General features: G+C 48.7%; 1 protein-coding gene across 3 annotated transcripts in view; it reads left to right on the plus strand.

Annotated features, from left to right (window-relative positions):
• Nucleotides 1-21359, plus strand: part of SACM1L (SAC1 like phosphatidylinositide phosphatase) — a 58724-nt gene extending 37365 nt beyond the window's left edge. For 2 of the 3 annotated variants that reach the window (XM_007088403.3, XM_015540425.2), the window contains 9 exons: nt 5005-5084; nt 9188-9286; nt 11990-12128; nt 14213-14282; nt 14404-14476; nt 15479-15572; nt 15690-15782; nt 16434-16491; nt 19514-21359. In XM_007088403.3, coding sequence (XP_007088465.1) covers nt 5005-5084; nt 9188-9286; nt 11990-12128; nt 14213-14282; nt 14404-14476; nt 15479-15572; nt 15690-15782; nt 16434-16491; nt 19514-19650 — 843 coding nt within the window. In that variant the 3' untranslated portion in view covers nt 19651-21359. The remainder of the gene's footprint in view (nt 1-5004; nt 5085-9187; nt 9287-11989; nt 12129-14212; nt 14283-14403; nt 14477-15478; nt 15573-15689; nt 15783-16433; nt 16492-19513) is intronic. The other variant, XM_042978754.1, reaches the window with a different exon arrangement.
• Nucleotides 21360-25756: the final 4397 nt, after the last annotated feature.

Genomic DNA, 25756 nt, shown 5'->3' on the forward strand with positions numbered 1-25756 from the left:
ACTCAGTATCCATTAAACAGTAACTTCCTACGATCCTTCTCCCGTCAGCCCCTGGTAACTGTTGTACTTGCTCTCTCTCTCTATTTTCCTATTCTAGGTACCCCACGTAGGTGGATCATATAACATTTATTCCTTTGGCTCTTGTTTCTTTTACCGACTTAATGTTTTTAAGGTCTGTCTATCCATGTTACAGCACGTATCAAAATTTCTTTCCTTTTCAAGACTGGATGACACTCCATTGAATGTACCATATTTCGTTTACCTGTTTATCTGTGGATGGACGTGGGGTTGTTTCTGCATTTTAGCCGTTGTGAATAATGCTGCTCTGAACCCTGGTGTGCAAGTATGTAGTTGAGTTCCTGTTTTCAGTCCTTTTAGGGCTACACCTAGAAGTGGAATTGCCGGATTGTATGATAGTTCTACGTTTAACGTTTTAAGGAACCGCCGTCCTGTTCTTGACCGTGGCTGCACGTTTTACATTCCCACCGGCAGTGCACCCGCATTCCAGTTTCTCCACATCCTTGCCAACACTTGGATTTTTCAGGATTTGTTTTGTTTTTTGATTATAACCGTCTTTATGGGGGTGGAGTGCTATGTCATAGTGGTTTTGATTGGCATTTCTCTGGTGACTAATGACATTGAGCACCTTTTCATGTGCATATTGGACATCTGTAGGTCTTAGGAGAAGCATCTTCTCGAGTACTTTGCTCACTTTTAATCAGGTTGTTGTTTTTGTTGTTTTGTTGAGTTACGGTAGTTCTTTATATATTCTGGAACGAATCCCTTCGTAGAGATGCTTTGCAAATATTTTCTCCCATTCTTTGGGTTGTTTTTGAGAACTGCTAGTTGTAGGTCTATTCAGATTTTGTTTTTTCAAGATTAATGTTTTGGTAGATTGTTTCTAGAAATGTGTCCATTTCATGTAGTTGTCCAGTTCATTGACATACAAATGCTCATAGAATTCTCTTATAAACCTTTTTATTTCTTCAGAATTGGTAGTAATATACTAGAATCATTCCTGATTTTAGTAAGTTGAGTCTCTCTTTTTTTTCTTGGTCATTATAGCTAAAAGTTTGTCAATGTTGTTGATCTTTTCAAAGAACCAAATTTTGGTTTCAATGGTGTCTCTCTGGTTTTCTGTACTTTATTGTATTTATCTCTGCTCTAATCTTTATTTGCTTCCCTTCGCTAGCTTTGAGTTTCATTGGCTCATCTCTTTCTGGTTCTTTAAGGTGAAGTCCTTGATTTAAGGTCTTATTTTTTTAATGTGTATGTTTATAGTTGTAAATTTCCTTTGGTATACTGCTTTTGCTGTATTTCATAAGTTTTGGTATATTTTCAGTTGTCTCCAGTTATTTTTTAGTTTCTCTTGTGATTTCTTCCTTAACGTAGTGTTTAAGAGTGTGCTGTTTAATTTCCACGTATTTATGAAATTTCTAGTTTTCCTTGTTATGAGGGTTAGTTTCATTCCACCGTGATCAGAAAGCATACTTTGTATGACAGTTATTTTAAACATAGTTAAGACTTGTTTTGTGGCCTAAACATAATCTATCTTGGAAACTGTTCATGCATGCACACTTGAGAAAAATGTATCTCCAGTGGTGTTTTGGGTGGAGTGTTTGTTTGCTGGGTCTGATTTGTCTGTGGTGTTTAGCTTCTCTGTTTTCTTATCGGTCTTCCGTCTGGTTGTGCTATCCATTGTTGAAAGGGAGCTGTTGAAATCTCTAAGTGTTATTGTAGACATGTTTATTTCTCTCTTCAGTTCTTTCAGTGTTCCTTCATGTTTTTGGGCTCTGATGTTTGGTGCATATATATCTCGTGTGTTTGAGCTTTTTGGTGAATTGACTCTTTTGTCACTATATAGTGTTCTTCTTTGTCCTTATAACAGGTTTTGACTTAAAGTCTATTTCATCTGATGTTGATAGAGCCACCCCTGCCCTGTTTTGATTACTGTTTGCACGGACTATCTTTCCATCCTCTCCTTTTCAACTAATTTGTGTCTTTTGATCTCAAGCGAGTGTCTCATACAGCATATGGTTGGATCAGATTTTTTAATTCATTCTGTCTGTGCCTTTTGATTAGAGAGTTAACCCATTTATATTTAAAGTAATTACTTATTTGTAAAGACTTATTTCTGCCATTTTGCTCTCTGTTTTCTGTATGTCTTTTTTTTATCCCTTGTCTCCCTCCATTACTGTCTTCTTTTGTGTTGAAGTTTTTTGTACTTCTGTATTTCGATTACCTTCTCGTTTTTTTTGTGTGTATATTCTACAGATACTTTCTTTTTGGTTACCGTGAGGATTACATATAATGTCATGAAGTTATAATAATTTAATTTGAATTGATACCAACCTGACTTCAGTTTGCTTACAAAACTCTACTCCTGTAAAGCTTTGTCCCTCCGCTTTGTGTTATTAATGTCTCACATTACATCTGTTTCCTTTTTGTTCCCAGTAACATAGATTTATAAATTTCTTTTAACGCATTTGACTTCTAAGTCCTGTAGAATATAAAAAACAAAACAAAACCAGACATACAGACCATTAAGGCTGCCTTTTATATTTGTCTTTGTCTTTACCTTTGTGGGAAATCTAAATACCTTCCCGTGGCTTCAGGCCGCTCTGTACGTTTTTTTCATTTCAACCTGTAGGGGACGCCTTTAGCATTTCTTGAAGGACAGTTTTGCCACATAGAGAATTTTTGGTCTCTGGGTCTCTTCTTCCAGTACTTTATAAAAGTTTATTTATTTATTTTGAGAGCGAGTACGTGAGCACAAGTGGTGGAGGAGGGGCAGAGAGAAAGGGAGAGAGAGAATCCCAAGCAGGCTCCACTCTATCAGCGTGCTGTCAGTGTGGAGTCCTAGGAGGAGCTCAGACTCACGGACCGTGAGCTCAAGACCTGAGCGGAGATCAAGAGTCGGACACTTAACCGACTGAGCCACCGGGAGCCCATCTTTCAGTACTTTAAACATATCAATCCCCCTGCCTTGTGGCCCCCAGGGTTTCTGAAGAGAGACTGACCTGTAATCGTATTGAGAATCCCATGTCTGGGATGCATCTCTTCCCTCTTGTTGCTTTCCAGGTCTCGCTCTGTGTTTCAGTAGTTTGATTATAATGCGCTTAGCGTGGGTTTCTTTGGGCTTAGCATACTTGGAATTGGGTGATCTTCTTGGATTTGAAGATTTATGTCTTTCATCAAATTTGGGAGATGTGGGGCCATTTTTTCTCTTTAAAAAAGATCTTTACTCCTTTCTCTCTGTCTTTTCCTTCTGGGACCCCCATAATGGGTGTGTTATCCCTGGCGGTCCCCAGACATCTGGGCACTGTTCACTTTTCCCCATTCATTTCTCTGTCTCCAGCTCAGACTCGGTTATTCCAGCCACGTCTCGTCTTCCAGTGTGCGATTTGATTTTCCTCCCGTGCAAATGTGCTCTTGAACTCCTCTCGTGACTGTTTGGTCTCCGTTTTGTACTTTTCAGCTCTAGACTTACTGTTTAGCTCCTTCGAAATTTGTGTTTCTTCACTGGTTATCTTATTTTATTCATATGCTGTTTTCCTGGTTTCCTTTCATTCCCTGTTTTCCTTGAATTCTGAGCATATTTAAGACACTTGTTTTAACCTTTCTTCTGATAAGTCTTCTGCAGGGGTGATTTCTGTCATTTTATCCTTTTCCACTGACTAAGCCTTGTTTTTCTATTTTTTGTGTGTGCCTGGATGTTTTTGTTGTTGAAAGTTGGGCCCTGGGTGGGTTGTAATGTGGTAACTCTGGAAGTCAGGTTCTCCTCTCCCAGGGTTTTACGGTGTTTTTGTTTTCGTTTTCCTTTCAGTTGTTGAAGGCTGTAGCAATCCATTTGTTTTGAGACCTGTCCAAACCATTTTTGAAAAGACTGTCCCCTTGTTGTGTGTGCTCACTGAAGCCTCTGTTCTTTTAGCTCGTGTTCAGCTAGTGTTTTGACAGAGATTGCTTTGAATGCCGGGAACTGAAACAAAGAATAAAACAAAAAAGAGAGAACAGCCCGTTTCCCGGACTGTGCAGACTGGTTCTGTGCTGGAACCGTTTTCCGCTGGCTGCCCAGGCTTGCTCGAGCGCAGGGGGGTCAGTCTGAGGGGAGGGCTGTGTCCCTAGGTCTTCTCGGGCCTTTGTGAGTGTGCATCTCACCTGGGTGTACACGTGGCTCTCTAAAATCCTCCCCCTACCTGGCTGCTTTGGAAGGTCCTAATTTCTCAAAAAGCGTCACCCCAGCTTCTTTCTCAGGCTGTAGATGGTCTCTGTTATGTTTCCCAAAACTCCCTGCTCGAGGCATCTGATGGCCCGTGGCGCTCTTGTAGCCTCTGCCTCCCTCCTGCTTGTGTTCCTGGTTACGTGAGACAGAGACAAACAGGCCAGTCCTTCAGGTCAGAACAAAACGCACAGGGCGATTTGCAAACAAGGGCTGGTCCTCTCTCCGGTTGGAGGAGGGGAACTGAGAACCTGGTTGCCGTTTTTTTGAAGTTTATTTATTTTTATTTGTCTTGAAAGAGGCAGAGACAGTGCAGCAGGGGAGGGGCAGAGACAGGGAGAGAGAGAATCCCAAGCAGGCTTCACACCATCAGTGCAGAGCCCGACGCAGGACTCGAACTCATGAACTGCGAGATCATGAGCAGAGTGGAAACCAAGAGCTGGGCGCTTAGCTGACTGAGCCGCCCAGGCGTCCCCTGGTTGCCATTTCTTAACACTTAAGATTGAGACCCTCACTGCCCCAGGGATGGGGTGGGGTGAGGGCAAGGAAAAATGGCACAAAACCGTCCCACAGTTTTGAAGAGAGCTTCTTTCTGATTGGGCATTTGCTCAGTTGCCTGTTAAACGTTTGGTTTTCCAGAGCTCCTACAAAGTTGGCTTAGCTTCTGTTGTGTCAGTGTTTCTGTGAGAGTATGGAAGCTTGGAGCTTCCCGGTCCTCCGTTTTGCCCATCTCACTCTCCCCTATTAAAGGAACTTAAAGCTGTGGTGTTTTTGCTTTTTTACAGGTTAACCAGAAGGGCTCAGAGAAACCGCTGGAACAGGCATTTGCAACAATGGTGTCTTCCTTGGCGAGCGGAATGATCAGGTACCTCCCTAGAAATCTGTGCAGGTCTTTTCAGATCAGATGTGCACGTACACGGCCTGCAGCCCCTCCCCATCCCCGCCCCCCCCGCCCCCCCCAGTGGATGCCTGAACCCGCATGCGGCACCGAAGCCCATGGGTGCTTACATATGCATACCTGTGATAAAGTTGGATACGTAACATAGCACGGTAGGAGATTAACTAAGAGCAGAAAATGCCAGTAACTAGTAATAGATCGTTAAAACAATATGCTGTCATAAAAGCTGCGTGAACGTGGCCTCTCAGAACATCTGGCTGTGCTGTGGTCGTGCTCCTTGTGACGCCGTGAGATGCCAGGTGCCCACGTGATGAAGGGCGCTGAAGGTTGTGCCGACCTGACCCAAGTGTCAGAAGGAGGGCCGTCGGCTTTCGGGCCGAAGTTGGTTGCAGGGGACTAAACGCGTGAAAAGTGAAACCGTGGACGAGGGGAGACTACTGTATCCACGAGTTCGTAGCTCTTACTGGACACACGGGTGTCCCCCGCCCCCCAGAAGTTGGCTTTACACCATCTCGCTTTTACAAGAGCCCTGTTAGTACCTGTGCTCGCCAACAGAAAGAAATCCCAAGATGAGTTTTCCCTTTTACAAGGAAGTCACGACCCTACTGATGAAAGTCTTCCGTAAAACAGCGTGGCCTGGGGCATAAGGCGAACTTCTGAAAAGCAGGGGCTGCCCTTTGCTACTTTAGGCTCCTTCATAGGAAGCCTTCTTCTGGATGGCAGGGGAAACCTGTATTCCATATTTCTGCCTTTTTTTTGTTTCGATGCTAGATCAAAGCATGATTACGTTGGCTTGAAATTTTCTCTGGCATAATTGATATTGCAGAGTAACTTCTTAACGGTCAGATTTTAATGTACTTCTGTGAAAGTTTAGTCCCTGATCACAATCCCCTCCTTGAGGCTTTGTGTTGCCTGACCACGAGGTCGCGAATTTCAGTTCCTCGTGATTGCTTGGTGTGGTGTCTGTGGTCCTGAGCGCCACCCGAGTTGAAGAAACGTCCACTTGCATGGTGGCCTCGTCCGGAGCAGTGGCTTTGCCTCTGCAGGTCACCAGGCAGCAGTTGCAGACTGTGCAGCCTTGTGCAAAGAGGGGGGTCCTGAAACATCAGCAGTTGCCCTGTGGGAAGGTGCAAGGTGGTGAGCCCATTTGGAGCTTTTCTGCAGCAAGAAACGGCCAGAGGGGGGGCGTGTACTGTGGTAGCAGATGGTCACAGGCATGGGGTGGGGGGGAGACTTCCCCAAAGAAATGGAATTGGGTTATTTGGGGAGAAATGTCTTTAGCCTAAGAGAAATATTTTCCTAATTTTCGTCAATGTTTGTTTATTTTTTTTGAGGGAGAGAGCATGCGTGCACGAGTGGGGAAGGCGGGGGGTGGGGGAAGGGGGGGAGACACAGAATCCGAAGCAGCTCCAGGCTCCGAGGGCCGGATGTGGGGCTCAAACTCACAAACTGCGAGATCATGACCTGAGCCAAAGTTGGACGCTTAACCGATTGAGCCACCCAGGTGCCCCTAACCTATGAGCAGTTTTAAACATGCACAAAAATAGAATGATACAGTGAACCTTTGGGGAAGATTTTCAGTGTATTTTGTCCAGCTCAAAAGCTCTGGCAAATTCATCAGACCTCCCTCCCCCCACCACACACACTCCACGTACACTCCTGCCTTCTCACAGTAGAACTTTCTTAAACCCCTTCAAAGGACTCCGAGGAGGGTTCCTAAGCAGGGTGTGCCTCACAGCCCTCAGAGGAACTTACTCAAACATACCTTAGACCTGGACAATTACAGTCTCTGGGTTTGGAGTCCAACGTGCATATTCTGGGAAAAGTTTGACTTCTGGCTCCTGGGCATACCCTTTGTTCGGGCCCTCTGCCCCAGAGGGCCTCCACAGGCCTGCTTGCCTCCGTGAGTTCATAGCAGCGGCTAACTTGGAGAACTTGAGGCATAAGTCAGAGTCTTAGGTTATGCCCTTGGTGTTCTGGGGAACTTGGAGGGCACCTACTGCCCGCACCTGAAGAGGGAACTCCCAGAGCTATTGTCTTTTCCCTCCCGTGAGCTCTAAACACCACCAGACAGAGGAACATGTTAAAAAGCATATAATTTAGGAAACATATAATTTTATAATATTTACGTATACACACACACGCACATATATATATATGTACACATACATATATATGTACACATATACACACATACATATGTATATTATAGATTCGTGGGTTCGAGTCCCACATTGGGCTCTGTGCTGACCGCTCAGAGCCTGGAGCCTGCTTCGGATTCTGTGTCTCCCTCTCTCTCTACCCCTTGCCTGCTCACATTCTCTCTCTCCCTCTCTCTCTCTCTCTCTCTCTCTGTCTCTCAAAAATAAACATTAAAGGTTAAAAACTATATATGTATAGTTTTTATTTAGTAGATAAGTATTCTGGCAGGGAGAGAAAATCAGTCTGTTTGTTACAAAGTGAAATTAAATGGTGGACTTTCTGTCCCCTCTCATTTGTCTGTTGGACTTACTCACTTTTGAGTTGTTTAATGATTGTTGCTTTGAGTAAATTAAGTAAATTAAGTTGGTGGATTTGTGAGTGACCCAAGGAGAAAGGTCACACACTTGCCCTTCTGAGGAATGGTGGGCCTCGTTAGCAGTGGGAAGTTTTTCTTTCGGGAACTGGGTGGGAAAAAAATGAGCCGTGCGAGGTGATGTGTCTCTAAGGGTTTCTTCCTAGAACTTTGAAAGAAGTAGAACCGCTGGACTGTCGGGGTCAGAAGCAAAATGATGTATTTAAAACCGTTCACTGTCCAACTACAACTGTGCAGCTCATTCTTAGAGGATATAAATGTGATTTTAGAAGGATGGAAGCTTAAGAATCCAAATGCATTTAGGTGCTGGTGAGCCGCTTCAGTCCTGGAAGCCGGTCCAGGGCCGTTGCTTGTGGGAGCAAGCACTGGGTGGGAGCACTCCAAAGGTGACTGTCACACTGCCGCTCTTGTGAGAGCTGCCTTCGGACCCCCCCCCCCCCCCGCCCAGCCCAGTCTTCTCAGAGTGTGGCCTCTTGGCTTGCTAGCCCCTGTTACTGTACTGATTTCTAAGGATGCCGTTCTCCGCTCAGTGGGAGAACCGCTGAAGCAGTAAGAAACCACACCGCCCCGGGGTGGGAGTCTCCCTGGATGTGTGGACAAGCCCACGCTCCGACGCTCCTTTGGTCTGTTGGGACTTAGCGGGGGTCACATGAGAGCGGATATGCCTCGTCTGAATTTCACTCTGTGGACCAGAACATCATGCCCTTCCAGGCCTCTTGCTTTATGGCTTGACTTGATTCCTGGCTCCCTTGACTTTGAGGAACTAGTCCGTGATTTTTTGCCCCCTCTCAGTTGGCAACATTTTCCAGCTCGTGGTAGGACACCTTCACCGTCAGAGTGTTCTGACTTTAAGAATTGTGCCTATTAAATATCAGAGAACCGAAAACGACCCGTGACGCATTGACAGAAGGTTCTCTCTGCCACATCTATGCGAGATGTATAGATACTGATAAAGGAAGTGAATGCTTTGATTTGTTAAAGCGATGAACAGAAACTAACCAGCTTGGGGACCATGCTGCCTGTGTTCCTCTCACAACCCCTAGGGCAAGTCCGACGCTCAGCCTGATCCTCCTTGGACGGAATTGAGCTGGACCATTTTGAACATTTTCATCTGTTTGAAAAATGATAAAAAAAAAAAAGGACCCTATTCTTTATACATCGGGGTAGAGAATAAATATACACTGGGTACTCCATACTCATTTGGACAAGGCTTCCTTATACTATATACCCGATGCTGTGCCTGAGCTCACTTCTGCATTTGCAGGACTTCTATACTCCTGTCGGAGGGCCCCTAGAAGAACATGTGAAGATACGTGTGTGTGTGTGTGTGTGTGAGAGAGAGAGAGAGAGAGAGAGAGAGAGAGAGAGAGAGAGAGAGAAAAGGAGGAGCACTCTGCTCAGACAGAGAGAGGAAAGTCAGCTTATGAACATAGTAACGGCGGAAGGAAAAATGACTCCTCTTTGCTCATTACCTGCGGATCTTTTCTTTCGGCAGATACATTGCCTTCGACTTCCATAAAGAATGTAAAAATATGAGATGGGACCGACTGAGTATTCTGATGGACCAGGTAGCAGAAATGCAGGATGAGCTAAGGTAAGCTGTATCTTTTCCCGTGGAGGTCGAGGGAGGAGGTCCGCGTGTAGATGGAGCATGGTTAGCACACATTGTCTGGTGGACTTACGAACACAGCGTGCTGGGTTGACCACGCTGGTTTGGACTCTTAGCTTTTAGTCCCTTTGTTGTTGGACAGATGAGACTTAGTGGCTTAAAAATATTTTTAGGTTCTTTTTTTTTTTTTTTTTTTTAATGTTTTTATTTGTTTTTGAGACAGAGAGAGGCAGAGCATGAGCAGGGGAGGGGCAGAGAGAGAGAGGGAGACACTGAATCGGACGCAGGCTCCAGGCTCCGCGCTGTCAGCACAGAGCCCGACGCGGGGCTCGAACTCACGGACCGTGAGATCATGACCTGAGCCAAAGTCGGCCGCTTCACCGACTGAGCCACCCAGGCGCCCCTATTTTTTAGGTTCTTAAAAACAACCCAAGGCCAGGCATTTTCACATTTTTATGAATCCGCTTCCACATTTACGAAGTTTCCCTAATTGGAGCTAGCGTACCACTATTTTATATTCCGTTGTTTTGACTAAACATTCCATCACGGATACTTTGATATTTCGTCGTTACCCTACCTGGTCTTCGTCATGATGGTGTTTCACGGCTTTTCTGTACTCCCCCGTGTCACCCTACAGGCTCAGCTAAGTGTTCTTTTTCATCCTAGGCATCCTGGCTTGTTTCCTTGTCTCTTCCCCCCACAAAACATGTGCTGCAGCGAATCACTCTGGGCGTGTCTATTCTCACTTCTGTTCGGTGATTCCCTAAAATAAAGTCTTGAGAGCAGGGCTAATAGTTCAAAGGGTCCGAATAACTTCATGGTACTTTCCGAACGTGTTTGGCAAGTTATCTGCCGTGTCGGCCTACGGGTTTACTGTCCTCTAAGCATAGGTCAATCTTTACTGATTCTAAAGACAGAAGAAGGGATCTCGAAGTCGACTGCTCTGTCGTTTTGTTCCATCTGGGCATATTTCTGACCCCGGCAACCCCCATGCATTTTTTCGTGTCAGTTCCACAGTAACACAGTAAAACCTGTCGTGTAGGCATTTCTCAGTTTTTAAAAATGTTTCGTATGCCTATTAAGTAGTCGGCGACGGTTAGTTAAATCTGCTCGTTTTCTATGCGGTTTTGTCATGAGCAGCTAGTGAAGGGCAGTTGACGTGCACCATTATTGGGCTGCAGTGACACTGGCCGGACCTGGGACGCTGTCGGAGGAGGTGGCTCCTGGGGTTCGCCCATGAATCACTGCCCCACAAGAGTGTGAGAAAAGACCGACGCCAGAGTCTGTCCCCCACCGCGCTCTGTGTTCCACAGGGACAGTGGAACTTTCCCCAGTGCCCTGCACAGGGCCTCTCTGGACACTTTCTCCTGGGGTTTTAGGGAAGGTGGAAAGAATCTGGGCTTTGGGGTATGACCTGTCTCGTTTTGAAATGTTTGCTTCTTATCAGCCATGTGACCAAGACAGTTGTCTTCAAACCTTGGTTTCTCCGTTTGTAAAGTGCAGATAATAATACCTACCTCATAGACTTAGTGTGTAGTTTAAGAAACGATATTTATCAAATACCCAGGACATACTCTGTAAGTACTAACAGCATGCTAACACCCACGTGCACTCATGCACACCTGTGTATATACACCAGCTCTAAACGAACCTCACCAAGTCTGCGTGAATCTCGTGTAGATTTTTAGCCTAAACGCATTCTTTTAGGCCCTTATTTTTAAGGTCATAATTTGGATTTGGCCTGTGGTGAGTCTGTTGTGTTTCCCTGCTCCATTTCGGTTTGGGGGAGTAATTACAACGAGATCACTTCGTGGTGTTCATCGTTTGCTCGGTCCCACACGCTCCGTTCAGCGCTGCGTGTGTTACGCAATCCCGTCGGGACCGGAGGGGTGCCGTCCCCTCCACCCTGTGGGTGAGAACTTTGGTTCTGAGAGACCAGGGCAATGACTTGAAGTTACACAGCCAGTGAGTGGCCTAAGCGGAGCTCGTGGCTCACTGCCAGAGTCCGCGCTCTTCCCCGCTACGCTGCGCGTTGTCCAGAGTTTGAGTTCAGAGCATTATCTGAGGAAATTGTTAAAAATGAATGAGACACAGGAACTGAGAACCGTGATTGGCTCCGGGGTGGACATGTGGGTGGTGAAGGGGAGAAAGGGAACCTCATTTTTCAAGTAACACCGTATTGAACTTTATAAACTCCGTCCTTTTGCATATTTAACCCAGGATTCTTAACGCACAGTTTCCAGCCTTTGCTTGAGAGATGCTGACTTGAGTTCATCTCGAGGCCAAGTGTGTTCGGTTTAAAAAAAAAAAAAAAACAGCTCAGGGAATTCCGATACAGACGGTGTAGGGACCGTGCTTCGAGAAGTCTGATCTACAGGACGTAGATGAACAGCTGTGTCGGAGGGGGCCTGCTCTGGCCTCGGGGACGCCCCTCGGCCCTGCCGGTTCGTGTCTCCGCGAGCTGACCTCCAGTGCCGCGGTGCGTGTTTGGACAGGGGCTGTCTCGCCTCTGCTTTTCAGATGTCTTTTGTTTTTGGCTCTGTACTAATCCAATACCCCTCGGGCCACACGTTGCCCTTCCGAACTTCTCATTTGCCAGTTGTCCACAATGTTGCAGACCATCAGCAGCAGGGCGCTCGTGCGTCGGACTGCCTTTGCTATGAGGGTGTTTATACAAATATGTTGTAGTTATTTTCTAGTGGACTCCGCCGGCATGGTGGTGGCAAGCCAGGAGGGCGTGTTCCGCAGCAACTGCATGGACTGTCTGGACAGGACCAACGTGATCCAGAGCCTGCTGGCCCGCCGCTCGCTCCAGGCCCAGCTCCAGGTGCAAACGCTTTTTTCCTTCTGTTAAGTCAACAGTGCAGCCCCGAAGTAGCGAAGCTACATTGACGAAATCGTTACCAGCCAAAACAAACAACAGAAAACATTTCACCTTGCTCCCCACCCTAAACCACCTGTTTTCGGTTTTGTGTCTTTCCACCTGTGGGCGTGCACATTTCTGTACCTGCGGTCGGTGTGTGCGTACGTGGTGTCGTTTGTTCGTTCAGATTTTATTTTTAAGTCAGCTCTACACCCAACATGGGGCTCGAACCCACAACCCGGAGATCAAGAGTCGCAGGCTCCACCTGCTGAGCCAGCCAGGCGCCCCGTACAGTTTCTGATATTTCCTTTTCCTCCAGCGTTACACACAGCCATCATTTTTAAGAGTTGCACTTACTAGGTTGTTGCATTTTTGGCTTATAAGTAACACTGCAGAGAATATATCTTGGTGTGTTGTTTTTAGCTTGAATGCTTCCCTTGGGGTTCATTCCTAGAAGTAGAATTTGCTGCGTCAAAGAGAATACGCTCTCCGAGAGGGTCATGCCAGGTTACACTGGTACCAGTGAGACACTGGTAAACTGGTCAGCATGGTTGGTGAATCCGGTTCATTGAACTCTTGCCGGCCTTACGTGTTCTTATTTAAAACTTTTCTATTTTAATAGAGTGGTGCCTCAAGGTTAAGTTTTCGTTTGCATCTCTTTTATTACTGAAGCCCAGAGTTCCAGATAACATTGGCATTTTTTTTTTTTAATTTTTTAACGTTTATTTATTTTTGAGACAAAGAGACAGAGCATGAACGGGGGAGGGTCAGAGAGAGGGAGACACAGAATCTGAAACAGGCTCCAGACTCTGAGCGGTCAGCACAGAGCCCGACACGGGGCTCGAACCCACGGACCGCGAGATCATGACCCGAGCCGAAGTCGGCCGCTTAACCGACTGAGCCACCCAGACGCCCCAACATTGGCATTTATTATGAGGGGGCAAACAGAATGCATGCCAAATGGCTTCCTGCCCCAGATGGTTAGCTTTGTTTATGACAGTCCAACTTCGTTTATGGTAATTTTATGATACCAGGAATTGTGGAAGCAAAACACCTCCTTTAAAATGAATGGTCCTTGACTCCTAGTAGGTAACACAGGCCAGAGGAGCGGTTTCCCTGTTGGAGCATGCTCTAGTTTGTGTTGTACCTTGTCCTCCTTAATCTGATGGATTTACTTCAGAGTGTATTTTTTGATGGAAACAATGGTAGCAAGGAAAGAAAAGGAAACAATAGTAACAGCGGTTGTTTCCAAGTCCGATAAACAAAAACCTATTTAATAGGTTCTATAATCGGTACTTAACTATTTCACATGCTAAATGCAGTACTGAACAACCTAAGCCACGTTTCCAAGACTCTACGCATCAGTTCGGCTATGGTGGGGACTCCAGGCATACCTCCCCCCCCCCCACCCGCTCCCGCCACCACCAGCTAAAGGTCATGGAGGGCAGGTGGAAAGGCCATTCTGGGGTAGAAATGGGGAGATGTGGTCTCAGGTGAACAGTGAAGATGGGGGTTCTGAGAGGGCTGAGGTCCAAGACAAAGACCAGGGCAGGGGATCCTGATCTGTGGTCAGTGACCCCTGAAGGGGTTCCACAGCAGGATTCGGGATGCCAGGGAATCCTCTGAGATCCTCTGAGTCTGTGGGGAGGAAAGGGAAGGCTGGAGGTGACGGGAACAGCAGGGAGGCTAGAGGGTGCAGGCGGTGGGAGGTGGGGGTTGGCAGGGAAGGACGAGGTGATGGCTGGGATGCTGCCGCTGCCTTCCCTTTCCCTCCCCCTTTCCCTCTGCCCCTCTTCCTGCAGGGCCGGGGGAGTGCTGGGGCCCGGGGTGAGTGGGGGCCGCGGGACAAGGAGCCCTCAGAGGCTCTGTGGCCTGGCCTGGGGCACGGGCGGGGGGACGTGGGGAACTGGGGCGCCCCCTGTGTGCAAGGACAGCATCTCTACCTGCAGCTGGGAACTGCATGCTACCAGCCGGGACTGTCTGCTCTTCTTCCCGAGCTGTGTGTGCGAAACCCGTTACGCTTGAGCACGGTGTGCTTCTTATTCCAGAGACTGGGAGTGTTGCACGTGGGACAGAAGCTTGAAGAACAACACGATTTTGAGAAGATTTACAAAAACGGTAGGTAACTTCTTTCATAGGGGCCGGGTTACTCGCGTTGTGAAATAGATTAATAATTTGGATTTAGAGACTCTGGCTCCCACGTTCGTCATCGTCAGTTGACTTTTCCTTGTTCTCACAGCCTGGGCCGACAACGCAAATGCGTGTGCCAAGCAGTACGCGGGCACTGGCGCCTTGAAGACGGACTTCACCAGGCAAGCCGTGCTTTTCAGCTAGCACTTCAGACCCGCGGCTCTCGCGTCTGGTGCACACGTTAGGATCACCCGGCAGCTGTGGGACAGTGGCCAAAGCCCAGCCCCCGGGGCCTCGGTTCACAGCAGTCAAGTCGGGCTCGGTGGGGGGTGAGGCCCAGGCGCCGGTGGCTTCCCGGCCTGCCTGTGGTTCTGCTGCGCGGAGAGCGAACGGCGGCCCCTCGGCCCTTCCCGAGCCCTGCGGAGCCCCTGGGTCAGTGGGGTCTGACTCGGCAGGGGCGGGGCGGGGCGGGGCCTGAGGTTCTGTGCCTCAGGGAAGCGGCCGGGGATGCCGATGCCACGTTCAAGGGCCACGCTGCCAGTGAGAGGTTAAGACCTGGTGAGTTTGGTTTTCTGCCAGACGGATTCTCTGGGAACAAGTGAAGATTCCTAGACTCTGCTGTTCTAACCACCTCACCTGGGCCTCTCATCTCATTTTTTTTTTCTTCTTTAATGTTTATTTTGAAAGAGAGCATGAGCGGGGGAGGGGCAGAGAGACAGGGAGACACAGAACCCCAAGCAGGCTCTGCGCTGTCAGCACGGAGCCCGACACGGGACTCTGTCTCACGAACCCTGAGATCATGACCTGAGCTGAAATCAAGAGTCGGACACTTAACGCACTGAGCCACCAGGGATGATTTTTTTTTCTTTAATGTTTTTATTTTTGAAGGAGAGAGAGAGCATGAGCGGGGGAGGAGCAAAGAGAGAGGGAGACATAGAATTTTGAAGCAGGCTCCAGGCTCTGAGCTGTCAGCACAGAGCCTGACGTGTGGCTCGAACCCCCAGACCGCGAGATCATGACCTGAGCCGAAGTCGGACGCTTAACCGCTGAACCACCCAGGCGCCCCAGGATTTTTAAAATCTCTGTAATTCACTTTACGCCCGTACCACATACTTTCCAGCCATAAAACTGGGGAAGAATGTAATATACAAATCTGTAATTTGAGATTCACCTCTTTTGACCAGAACCGGGAAGAGAACTCAGCTGGGACTGGTCATGGACGGCTGGAACTCGCTAATACGCTATTACAAGAACAACTTCTCCGATGGCTTCAGGCAGGTAAGTCTGTATTTGCTGCTCGTCTTTGCTCATTCGGCCGCTGCGTCTTTGTACTGTCCCTGAGTAATGTAACTACATCCAAGTGGGGAGTTCTTAATCTCCTTTTTTCTGTTCTAGGATTCCATAGACTTATTTCTTGGGAACTACTCAGTGGACGAATTAGAATCTCATAGTCCTTTAAGTGTTCCACGGGATTTGAAATTCCTGGCTGTAAGAAACCTTTCTGTTTTTCAAGTTTGTAAAAACACTGTGTCTGAAGGTACAGACAGTGGAGTCTCCCCTTGATTTGAAACCTAATGTGTGGTCCTAAAGGGACTGTAAATACTCGGTTTCCCTGAGGAGAAGATGAGGGAGAGGAGTAAAATAACTTTGGTGTCTGTGTTCCTGCACACTCGACTGCCTTCCTGAGAGCACACGAGCCCGAGGGAGGGTGGAGGGTCTCTCGTTCCAGGAAGATTCTACTCCCCTTACGCTGGGGGGTTGCGGGAGGCACACCTGACATGTGGAAGGCAGGGTATGTTTTTGACGCTTGTCCCCTTTGTGACTCCTCTATTCACCAGACTTAGCTGGGGCTTCTCTGGGGTCTCCTCCAGCGGGCAGAGGGTCCCGGAATGGAGGGGGCTGGCGCCTCCCTCACCTGTCAGGGCCATCACCACGCTTCTTCAGCTCTTGTGACCTGACAGTCTGGCGACTTGGGCAGTTGGGGTCCCACCGCCTAAGTAATGATGTTTTGCTAGAAAAAGATACTTTGTGTGTTAGATTGCAGAAAAGTCTTACTTACCCTTTTTCAAGCGAAGACCCCCGCCGGTCGAGCAGAATTCTCGCCTGATGGTCTCTTTCTCTCTCCGTTTGCCTTTCCAGTTGCCTATTATCATGGTTGTTGCCTTCTCGATGTGCATTATCTGTTTGCTGATGGCTGGTGAGTCTGTCCTTATTTCACATTCTTGCACTAACTTCTGAGAACACGGGGCTTCCTTGTACGGCATCTTGAGATTGTGAGTCTGCTCAGCCCTCGATGTCCCCTGCAGGGTTCAGTGAGCCGAGCGAGCAGCTGTGACGGTCCTTACATGTGACGGAAGAAAAACACATACTCCCTTTTACTGATGATTAGTGGTGATTTATTTAAGATTCTAAAATATTTTTCTTTTTTTTTTTAAGTTTATTTATTTTGAGAGAGAGAGTGAGCAAGTGCACACACGTGTACGTGCGAGCAGGGGAGGGGCAGAGAGAGGGAGAGAGAATCCGAAGCAGGCTCCAGGCTTTGAGCGTCAGCACAGAGCCAGATGCAGGGCTCGAACTCACAAACTGTGAGATCATGACCTGAGCTCAAGTTGGACGCTTGATTGACTGATCCACCCGGGTGCCCCTGATGTTTTAATCTTCATAACTGTGTGTGATTTTTTTTCACAAGTGAAATATTATACATTTTTTGTAACCTTTTTTTTTTTCACTGAGCAATATAAACATTTCCCTGCGTTCTTTATTTTTAATGGCTGCATTAAAATCCATTTATGAGGGCGCCCTGGTGGCTCAGCCGGTTGAGCGTCTGACTCTTGATTTTGGCTCAGGTCGTAATCCCAGCGTCGTGGGATCGAGCCCCACGTTGGGCTCAGCACGGGGCGTGGAGCCTGTGTAAGGTTCTCTCCCTGCTCGCACTCTGTCTCTGCCTAAAATTAAAACAAAAGGGGAGGGAGGAAGGAAGGAAAAGAAACCCATTTATGGGTATGTAGTTTATTTAAACAACCACCTATTAGTAGACAAATAAATGTTAATAAGTTAATACACTATCACTAAATTTTATCACATTGTGAGCAGAATTGCCCAAGAACTTGTGCTTAGGCATCTTTGCTGTTTTTCTCTTTTCTCATCATTTTCCTGTGTCACTGAAGCTGATGAGCACTTGGGACTAAAGTGTCTCCGTCGAGTGTGGTGCGGTGCTGTGGCAGTTGGAGGCCGGGACTCGGTTGCACTGGGCTCTGAGGGGCAGCCTCGGCGGCTCTGGAGGCGGGCCTCCTCCGGCCTTCCCCCTCCATCCGGGTCTGCGGGCCGGCTTGTCGGGACGCCGCCTGGACGTCCCCTCCTCACCGCCGTCTCAGATCACGGCAAAAGTCTGTGAGCTGAGGGCCCTTAACCGCCAGCCCCCTTACACGCACGCGCACACCTTCTTGCTGGTGTGGTCCCTGTAATCCCCTCGGTGTTCGAGGGGAGGGAGCCCCTCTTGTTACTCTAGGGCAGGGGTTAGCAAGCGTTGTTCTGTAAAGAGCAAGACAGTGAATAGTTTAGACTTCCCAAACTACATGGGGTCTCTGGGGCACGTCGCGTGTTACCACTCTTTAAAAATGTAAAAACCGTTCTTGTTCACGGCACGAAAATGGGCTGCGGGCTCCAGAGCGCAGGGAGTGCCATGCGGCATAACTTGGCTCCCGTGTCCGGTTCGGGGGGCAAGGAAGGACGAGGCCGGGGCCGGCCAGCACGTGCGTCCCACAAGTCCTCAGACGCCCACCCTCTTCACTCCCTACGCGTTGGCTTTAATGCACCGCCTCGCGGATGCCCTTTTCCGGGAGCCAGTCAGTCCGCTGTTGAATTCGTTTTGTGGCTTTGATCTGTTCTGTGTCTTCTTGCCTCTACACCCGCGTGTCCCCGTAGAACCTCAGGGAGCTCGGCCTGCACAGACGGACAGGTCCTTTGGGGAATGTCCCGAGGCGGGCTCGGGAGGACCTGCCTTTCTTCTTTGTCCAAGAAGAATGTTCAAACTCAGAGGGGTGAAGATTAGCAAGTGTATCAGTTTATGCGTGTTTTTGAGTAAAAAGACACTGCCGCTACAGATGGCAATGACTCCCGGCAGTTCATCGCTATAAAATCGTGGGTTGGGGCGCCTGGGTGGCTCAGTCGGTTAAGCGGCCGACTTCGGCTCAGGTCATGATCTTGCGGTCCGTGAGTTCGAGCCCCGCGTCGGGCTCTGTGCTGACAGCTCAGAGCCTGGAGCCTGTTTCGGATTCTGTGTCTCCCTCTCTCTGACCCTCCCCCGTTCATGCTCTGTCTCTCTCTGTCTCAAAAATAAACGTTAAAAAAAAACAAATCGTGGGCATTGTGTCTAGGTAGGACGGCGTCTGGTTTCTAGCCCATGAATGGGAAGTAAGTGCAGCGGGACCCCTGACCGCTCACTAGGAGCCTGCGTTTCTTCCCTGGCGCCCTCTCCCCGTCCCTCGGCCTGCGCCTGCGCCTCCCTGCCCGCAGGTGCCGACGGTCCTATTGCAGGGGAGAAACGACACCAGGTTCAGGTCAAGTTGGAGAACACACAGTAGGTCTTTTCCCACTGCTGCCAACCTTCGTGAACTCTATGCGTTGTACCAGGAGAGTTGTGTGAAATATGTCCTTAACGTGATATTGCGGAGTTTTGCTTTATACACTTTGACACGTTTTCTGAAGCGTGTATGTGTTTGTGAGGTTACTTTTCGTGCAGGTGTTTTGATTGTAGCGAATGTATTAGTAATGGCTTCTTGTGATATAAAGTATATAATCTAAAAGGGATAATTATTTGCGTGATGTAACGTGGAATAGTTTAGTCAGGTGCTTCTTCTCAAGGTGTGGCTCCTGGACCAGGGGCATCGGTGTTATCTGGGAACTTGTTAGAAATGCAGATTCTTGGGCCCTGGCCCAGACCTGCTGAGTCAGAATCGAGGTTGCGCCCAGCAGCCGATGCCTTACGGGGCCCCGGCCGGGACTCGGATGCCAGCCAGAGTTCGAGAACCGCCGGTTCAAACCTTAGTTGAGAGGTTCTTGTATTTTTCCTGTAGATGTGCTCATAAACTTTAATGTTGTCAAGACTAAACTTTTCATGTTTAAGCATCAGACTTAAATGTTGGTAAACGGCTGAAACTAGATGTGGGATCAGTTACATGGCTTTTATTTATCAACTCTCTGTTTGTTTATATCAACAGGTGACACTTGGACAGAAACACTGGCCTATGTGCTCTTCTGGGGAGTCGCAAGCATTGGAACATTTTTTATTATTCTTTATAACGGCAAAGATTTTGTCGATGCTCCCAGATTGGTCCAGAAAGAAAAGATGGACTGAATTTGTGTCTGTGGAAAGCGGCTCGGCTTAGAAGATTCCATCATGCAGAACTGGAGTCTTTACTGACCCGCTTTCCACATCACCCCGAGGTCCTTTTAAAGCCTCTCTCCAGAAGCACAGCTTGTGCTCCGTGTGGGGGGAGGGGGGGTGACCTAGAATCAGCCTGACGTTCCTGCCTCGGCGACCTCTTCACTACTGGGATGGCTCTGTTTATAATTCGAAGCTCTTCTGTAATTAAAGGGTGACCCGAATTCAGCTCCTGGAATGGAAGGAATCTATTCCTTGTCGATTCGATCAACTTTTGCAGGATAAGTAATATATTTAAGAAATCTAGCTTCTTTCGTTATTTAAAATGGTAAAATTATTTTTCTAGCTCAGTTTCCTTATGGTCGTTGTAGAGGCCGTCGCTGTTAGCAAGCGGACTTCGCCACACCTCTTTGGACTTTCTTCAGAGTTTGAGAATCCGCTAGCTCGACTGTTGGTGCAGAGCACGTGTTTCGCAGCCGTCGCGCAGTTTGACGGAACAGCCTGAGACTTCAAGGAGTCGGGTCTGGCGTTCTTCTGAAGTTTCGGTTGGGCTGTCCTCTGAGTTCAGCTTGAACTTGCGTATGAAGAAGAAGTCCAGATAGTACTTTATCTTTTGTTAAAGGTGTAAATGAAATCAAAGAATGTAAAAGCCTGTGTCTTAACGCTAAAGGTCCAAAGCCGCCTCTGTTTTCAGGATTTGCCTCCGTGTGGAGGATACCCCTCGACCGGCCAGCGGTCCCTCCCGGGACCTCCCGGGCGTGCTGGTTTCTTTGGGGGTCGTTCGTCGAGACACGCAGGCCTCCGAGAGGCGCTCGTGCTGGACTTGGGGTTGCCCTTGGAGGCCGCAGCTGCTTCCCGCGCATGGCACCACCCGCGCTCTCCTCTCCGTCAAGGTTTTGTTAGCTCCCAATAAGTGTGTCTGCAGTTTTGCGCTTCCGGTAGTTAAGTTAGCGTTCTCCAAATCAAGGACCAACTTCAGTGTTAATTTTTGTGCAAAAACAAACCTGAAAAATCTGCTTTAGAAGCTGTGCATAGTTCTAATTATAAGTCGGACTGTGTATTCAAACTGTAATTATGAGGTTTAAATATTAGAAAAGTATGTAGGGTAGTATAATCCCCACTATTTTAAGGCAGTTCAATTAAATACGGCTACGGTATTTGTGTTGTGCTTGAAAATATGTACAGTTTATTTCAATAGTAATACCTTATGTTGTCCTTAAATATCTCTCAAAGCGCCTTGATTTCAACACGACTTTTTTTGCCCCCCGTTATCTTTTATAAACGTGAATAAGAGACGTTGCTTCTAGAAACTCCAAAAGAGATAATAGCTGGACACCCTCTGTAGCTTAAAACTCAGTCACGAAAATTCACAGTAGGGCAAGTGATTCTTAGAACTACCTATTCCTGACATGTACATAAGCGTAATCTGTTCCAAAGATGGAATGTGTGAAACTTGGTTCGTGTCTACTGTGCTACATGACTCGAGTGCTACCGGGCATTTCACGGGAAGGACTTCCTCCCACGACCACAGCAGAGACCACCTGAGAGCCGCCGGTGCCCACGGACTGATGCTGGCGCGTCCGATCTGAAGGCGTCCGTGTTCCAGAACCCTGCGGCGATTGCGTTTCTAAATTCGTGTACTGTGCACCCATGCGTGAAAATAAACGTCCTATTCTTTTCTAGCCACCGTTGCTGTCGTTCCCACACTTGGTCTCGAAAGGGGTGTTCTTTTTTACCGGAGAATTTTTTTTTTTTTTAAGTTTTTTTTTTTAACGTTTATTTATTTTTGAGACAGAGAGAGAGAGACAGAGCATGAACGGGGGAGGGGCAGAGAGAGAGGGAGACACAGAATCGGAAGCAGGCTCCAGGCTCTGAGCCATCAGCCCAGAGCCCGACGTGGGGCTCGACCTCACGGACCGCGAGATCGTGACCTGAGCTGAAGTCGGACGCCCAACCGACAGCCACCCAGGCGCCCCTACCGGAGAATTTTTAAATCATGCCAGGCAGCGTGTGCTTGGGTTTCATAGAAAATCGGGACAATGCAAGTGAGCAAGAAAATTAATGGCTTCTGAAATCTGGCTTTTCAGTGATCGCTTGAGAAATTGTGCTCCTCCTTATTTTTTAGTTACAGATAAAAACAGGGAAACATTGGGGCACCCGGGTGGTTCAGTCAGTCGAGCGTCTGATCTGGGCTCAGGTTATGAACCCGTGGCTGGTGAGTTCGAGCCCCACATCGGGCTCTGTGCTGACAGCTCGGCGCCTGGAGCCTGCTTGGGATTCTGTGTCTCTTCCCCTCTCTACCCCTCCCCCGCTTGTGCTCTGTCTCTCAAAAATGAATAAATGTTAAAAAAAAAAGGAAATAATTTAGTAACGTATGATGTCCGTAAAAAGGTGTTCCCTGCCCGCCCCCCCACCTCTTGAGTTGTGGTCTGTTTTTCAAAATGATACAGGTCTCAGCTGGGAAGTAGGACTGTGGTGCTTATTAGAAAGTGGTCTCTGGGGCTGGGGATGTGTCTGAATGAGGCAGGAAACACCTCGGCGCCTAGGAGGCCCTTGCGCACGGGAGCGAGGCAGGAGTCCCTGGAGATGGTGTGTGGGTACACCGTCCCCCTCTGAACCGAGCAGAGCTGCCTCAGGCTGTGCCAGGCCGTCCCCGGGGTCGGCTCTCTGCGTGGGCTACTGCGGCCCCTTCCCCGCACGTGCGGGTGAAGACAGCTGTCCCTGTGGCTTCCTGCAAAGGGGCTTTCAAGAATCTCTCCCACCTGTTCCCTGTGACCTTCTGTCCTTCCCTGATACCCCAGCCAGTGTTTCGTGCCCGGTAATCTCTAGCTCCTTCCTTCCGTGGGGCGAAGAAAAAGGGTATGCTTCTGATTGTACTTCAGTACGAGAGATTTCGTAGTGTGTTACCCAAGGAATCTGTGCTCTGTCTTATTTGTAGCTATAGAATGACAAGCTTTGTCCCATTCGGGATTCAGGGACCCCGGGTGGGGGTGGGGAGAGGCGGGGAAGATCCCCAAAGTTACGTGATGCAGATTCCTCAGTCCTGATGGAATGGGATTTACTTTTGGTATCAAGATTGGAATTGAAGGTGTGCCAAACCCAGAGCCTGGATAAGAGGGCGAGAAGAATGTAGGGGTGTGTGTACAGAGGGGTGGCTTAATAGCCTTTTAAAAAAATGTTTATCTATTTTTGAGAGAGAGAGACAGAATCCAAAGCAGGCTCCAGGCTCTGAGCTGTCAGCACAGAGCCTGACGCGGGTCTCGAACCACGAACCAGGAGATCATGACCCAAGCCAAAGTCAGAGGCTCAACGGACTGAGCCACCCAGGCGGTCTGGGGAAGCGACTTAAACAAATTAGGGTCTTGGGGTTTTATCATCCAAGGGTCCTGATGTCAGAAGAAAGCCTCCTAATACAGATAAGTTATGGTAGGTTTTTAAAATCTGCTCCCTGCCTCGGGAGGCTCTCCCGACATGGCAGCCTGGCTCATCAAAGCCAGCAAGACCGAAGTGCCAGCCTTCCGTGACCTAATCTCGGACGTCATGTCTGCCGTATTCCCTGCGTTAGAAGTACGCCACTGGGTCCAGCTCACTGGAGGGGAGGGGAGGGATTACACGGGGGCATGAGTGCCTGGAGGTGGGCATCTCTGGGGCCATCATAGACGTCTGCTACCGCAGCCAGTGAGGGGAGAAAAATCCAAAGGTGAGACTCCGAGTTAGTTCCAGAGAGAATCAGCTGGACTCCTGCGGGCGGTGGAGCCTGTGCTCGCACCCAGCAGTTCTGGCAAGCTCGTTCTGCAGAGCAGACCAGCGCCCTGAGTGGCACAGCACCCGGGTGACATGGGCTTTGCTCACAAGACCCTGCGGTTTGGGCAGGGCCTCGTAGGCATCCCTCATCTCTGCTGGGTAGCCCCTGGGGCGTGCAGCTGGCTCTCACCTGGGAGGAGGGGAGGGGAGAGGGGAGCTAGGAGGTGGAAGCAGGAGGGGAGGGAGGAGGGTGCAAAGATGTCCCCGTCGTCCCTGCTCCCCGTAGCTCCCGTCCGCCTTCCCTCTGCCAGTAGGAGAATCACGAGCCGTGAAGGTACCAGATAACACGGAATTGTTCTCTAAACTGGCTGTGCCATTTAGAGGCCTAGTGGCTCCCCGTGACTACCAATGCTCGGGAAGCCGGACTTCCTGACTTTTTAATCCACCGGGTATAAAACGGCATCCCATTCCGGCATCTCTCCGATCACTGGTGAGACGGGAGCATCTTTTCATAATTCTTTGTTGGGTCGTTGCTGTTCCTGTTCTGCGCCTTGTTGGGGTCTCTTGCCGGCTGCTGTTAGGTTGTTTGTCCTTACTGATTTGTGGACGTTCTTTATATTCTAGAGAGTAGTTCTTTGTTGGTTTTACGTGCTACACACTTACGTCTTCTCCCGGCAGCTCATGCAGGGAGGGCCCCGTGTTCACCCCCCCAGTGGCGTTCCAGTGCTCTTTGAAGACCATCTAAGCTCCTTGCCTGGCCCACAAGGTCTTACTGACCAGACCCTGCTCACTCCCACCCCCGATCACTCTCCCCATCACAACCGCAGGCCTCCTTCCTGCCCTTTCCCACCTCCAGGCCTTTGCACATGCTGTTGCCTCCTCCTGGACAGACATTCGGTCCGCAAAGCTCCTCAACCACCAGACTGATGCACTGTCCCTGCCACACCACCACTTGACCCATGTATTGGCTTCTTAGAAACGGTCACCATCTGTAGTCATCTCGTTTGTTACCTTCGCTGTGACTCTCCCCACCCCCACCCCCCAGAATGTAAGTGCCATAAAGTCCAGGGACCGTGTCTGTCCTGTTCAGCACTGTCCCCAGCACCTGCCTCCGGACTGACTTGTAAGATCTCAATAAAGGCTGATCCTGTCCACGTGGGCAATAGAAGAGAAGTGATTCCCATGTCAGAGGCCGGTCGAGACATTCTGGTTAAGAATTTCCTATTTGTCGGGGCACCTGGGCAGCTCAGTCAGTTAGCATTCAACTCTTGATTTCGGCTCAGGCCATGATCTCACGGTCCACAGGCTTGAGGCCCACGAGGGGCTCTGAGCCGACAGTGCGGAGCCTGCGTGGGATTCTCTCTCTCCCTCTCTCTGCCCCTCCCCACTCACGAGCTTTCTCTCAAACTTAAAAAAAAAAAAGAAAAAAGAATTTCCCATTCGTCAGTGATGTTTTTTTTCTGCAGCAATTTAGAAGGGCTCATACCCTGTTTTAAACCCATCGAATTAGACCTTTATGATTTTTCTTTTTTTTTTCTTAATTTTTTTTTATAGTTTATTTTTTGAGAGGCGGGGGGCGGGGGGGGTTGGGGAGAGAGAGAATCCCAAGCAGGCTGTACACTGTCAGCGAAGAGCCCAGTGTGGGGCTTGAACTCAGGAACCGCGAGGTCATGACCTGAGCCGAAACCAAGAGTCGGGCGCTTAACTGACTGAGCCACCCAGGCGCCCTTTTCTGATTTTTCTTACGGACTCTAACCATCACCTCCCGTGAGGGTCACACTGCGTCAGTGTGGCTTCTCTGGCTGCCTGAGGAGGGAAACGTGGGGAAGGTGACAGAAACGAGACACTGGGTGGATTCTCTTTTATTTGCCATGTTTTCAAAATTAGCTCATCTATTTACATAATGTGGGCATATCTCGTGTTAAGAGAGGGGGCTCAAAACTGCAGCCAGTACGTGACACAAACCTACAGAGACACTTGTCAAGGGTTTTATCTATGACAACAATTGCTGAGCACCCAACCATCTCCCTCCCTGATTTCTTAGAGCTAAGTCAAGGACCGTTATGTCTCCAGCATAAATAGAAAGCTCTCTGGAGTCCGTGATCTGGCCACGACGTCACGGTGACTGTTACGTGGATGGGGGTGGCACATCCCTTTCTCTCTCCAGCCTAATGGAGGAAGGTGGACAGGTGTCAGATGACCACTTTTGTGCAGCACCGAGAAAACAGCCAACAAAGAATTTTTTTGAGACCCGACTCATTCCTGGTTCAAGAGGATTACTGAAGAATGCTCTGTTCTTCGTGAAGTTCACAGAAACCAGAATAAAACCGAATGG

This window comes from Panthera tigris, chromosome A2 (genome assembly GCF_018350195.1).
Source record: "Panthera tigris isolate Pti1 chromosome A2, P.tigris_Pti1_mat1.1, whole genome shotgun sequence".
Classification (NCBI taxonomy): Eukaryota; Metazoa; Chordata; class Mammalia; order Carnivora; family Felidae; genus Panthera; species Panthera tigris.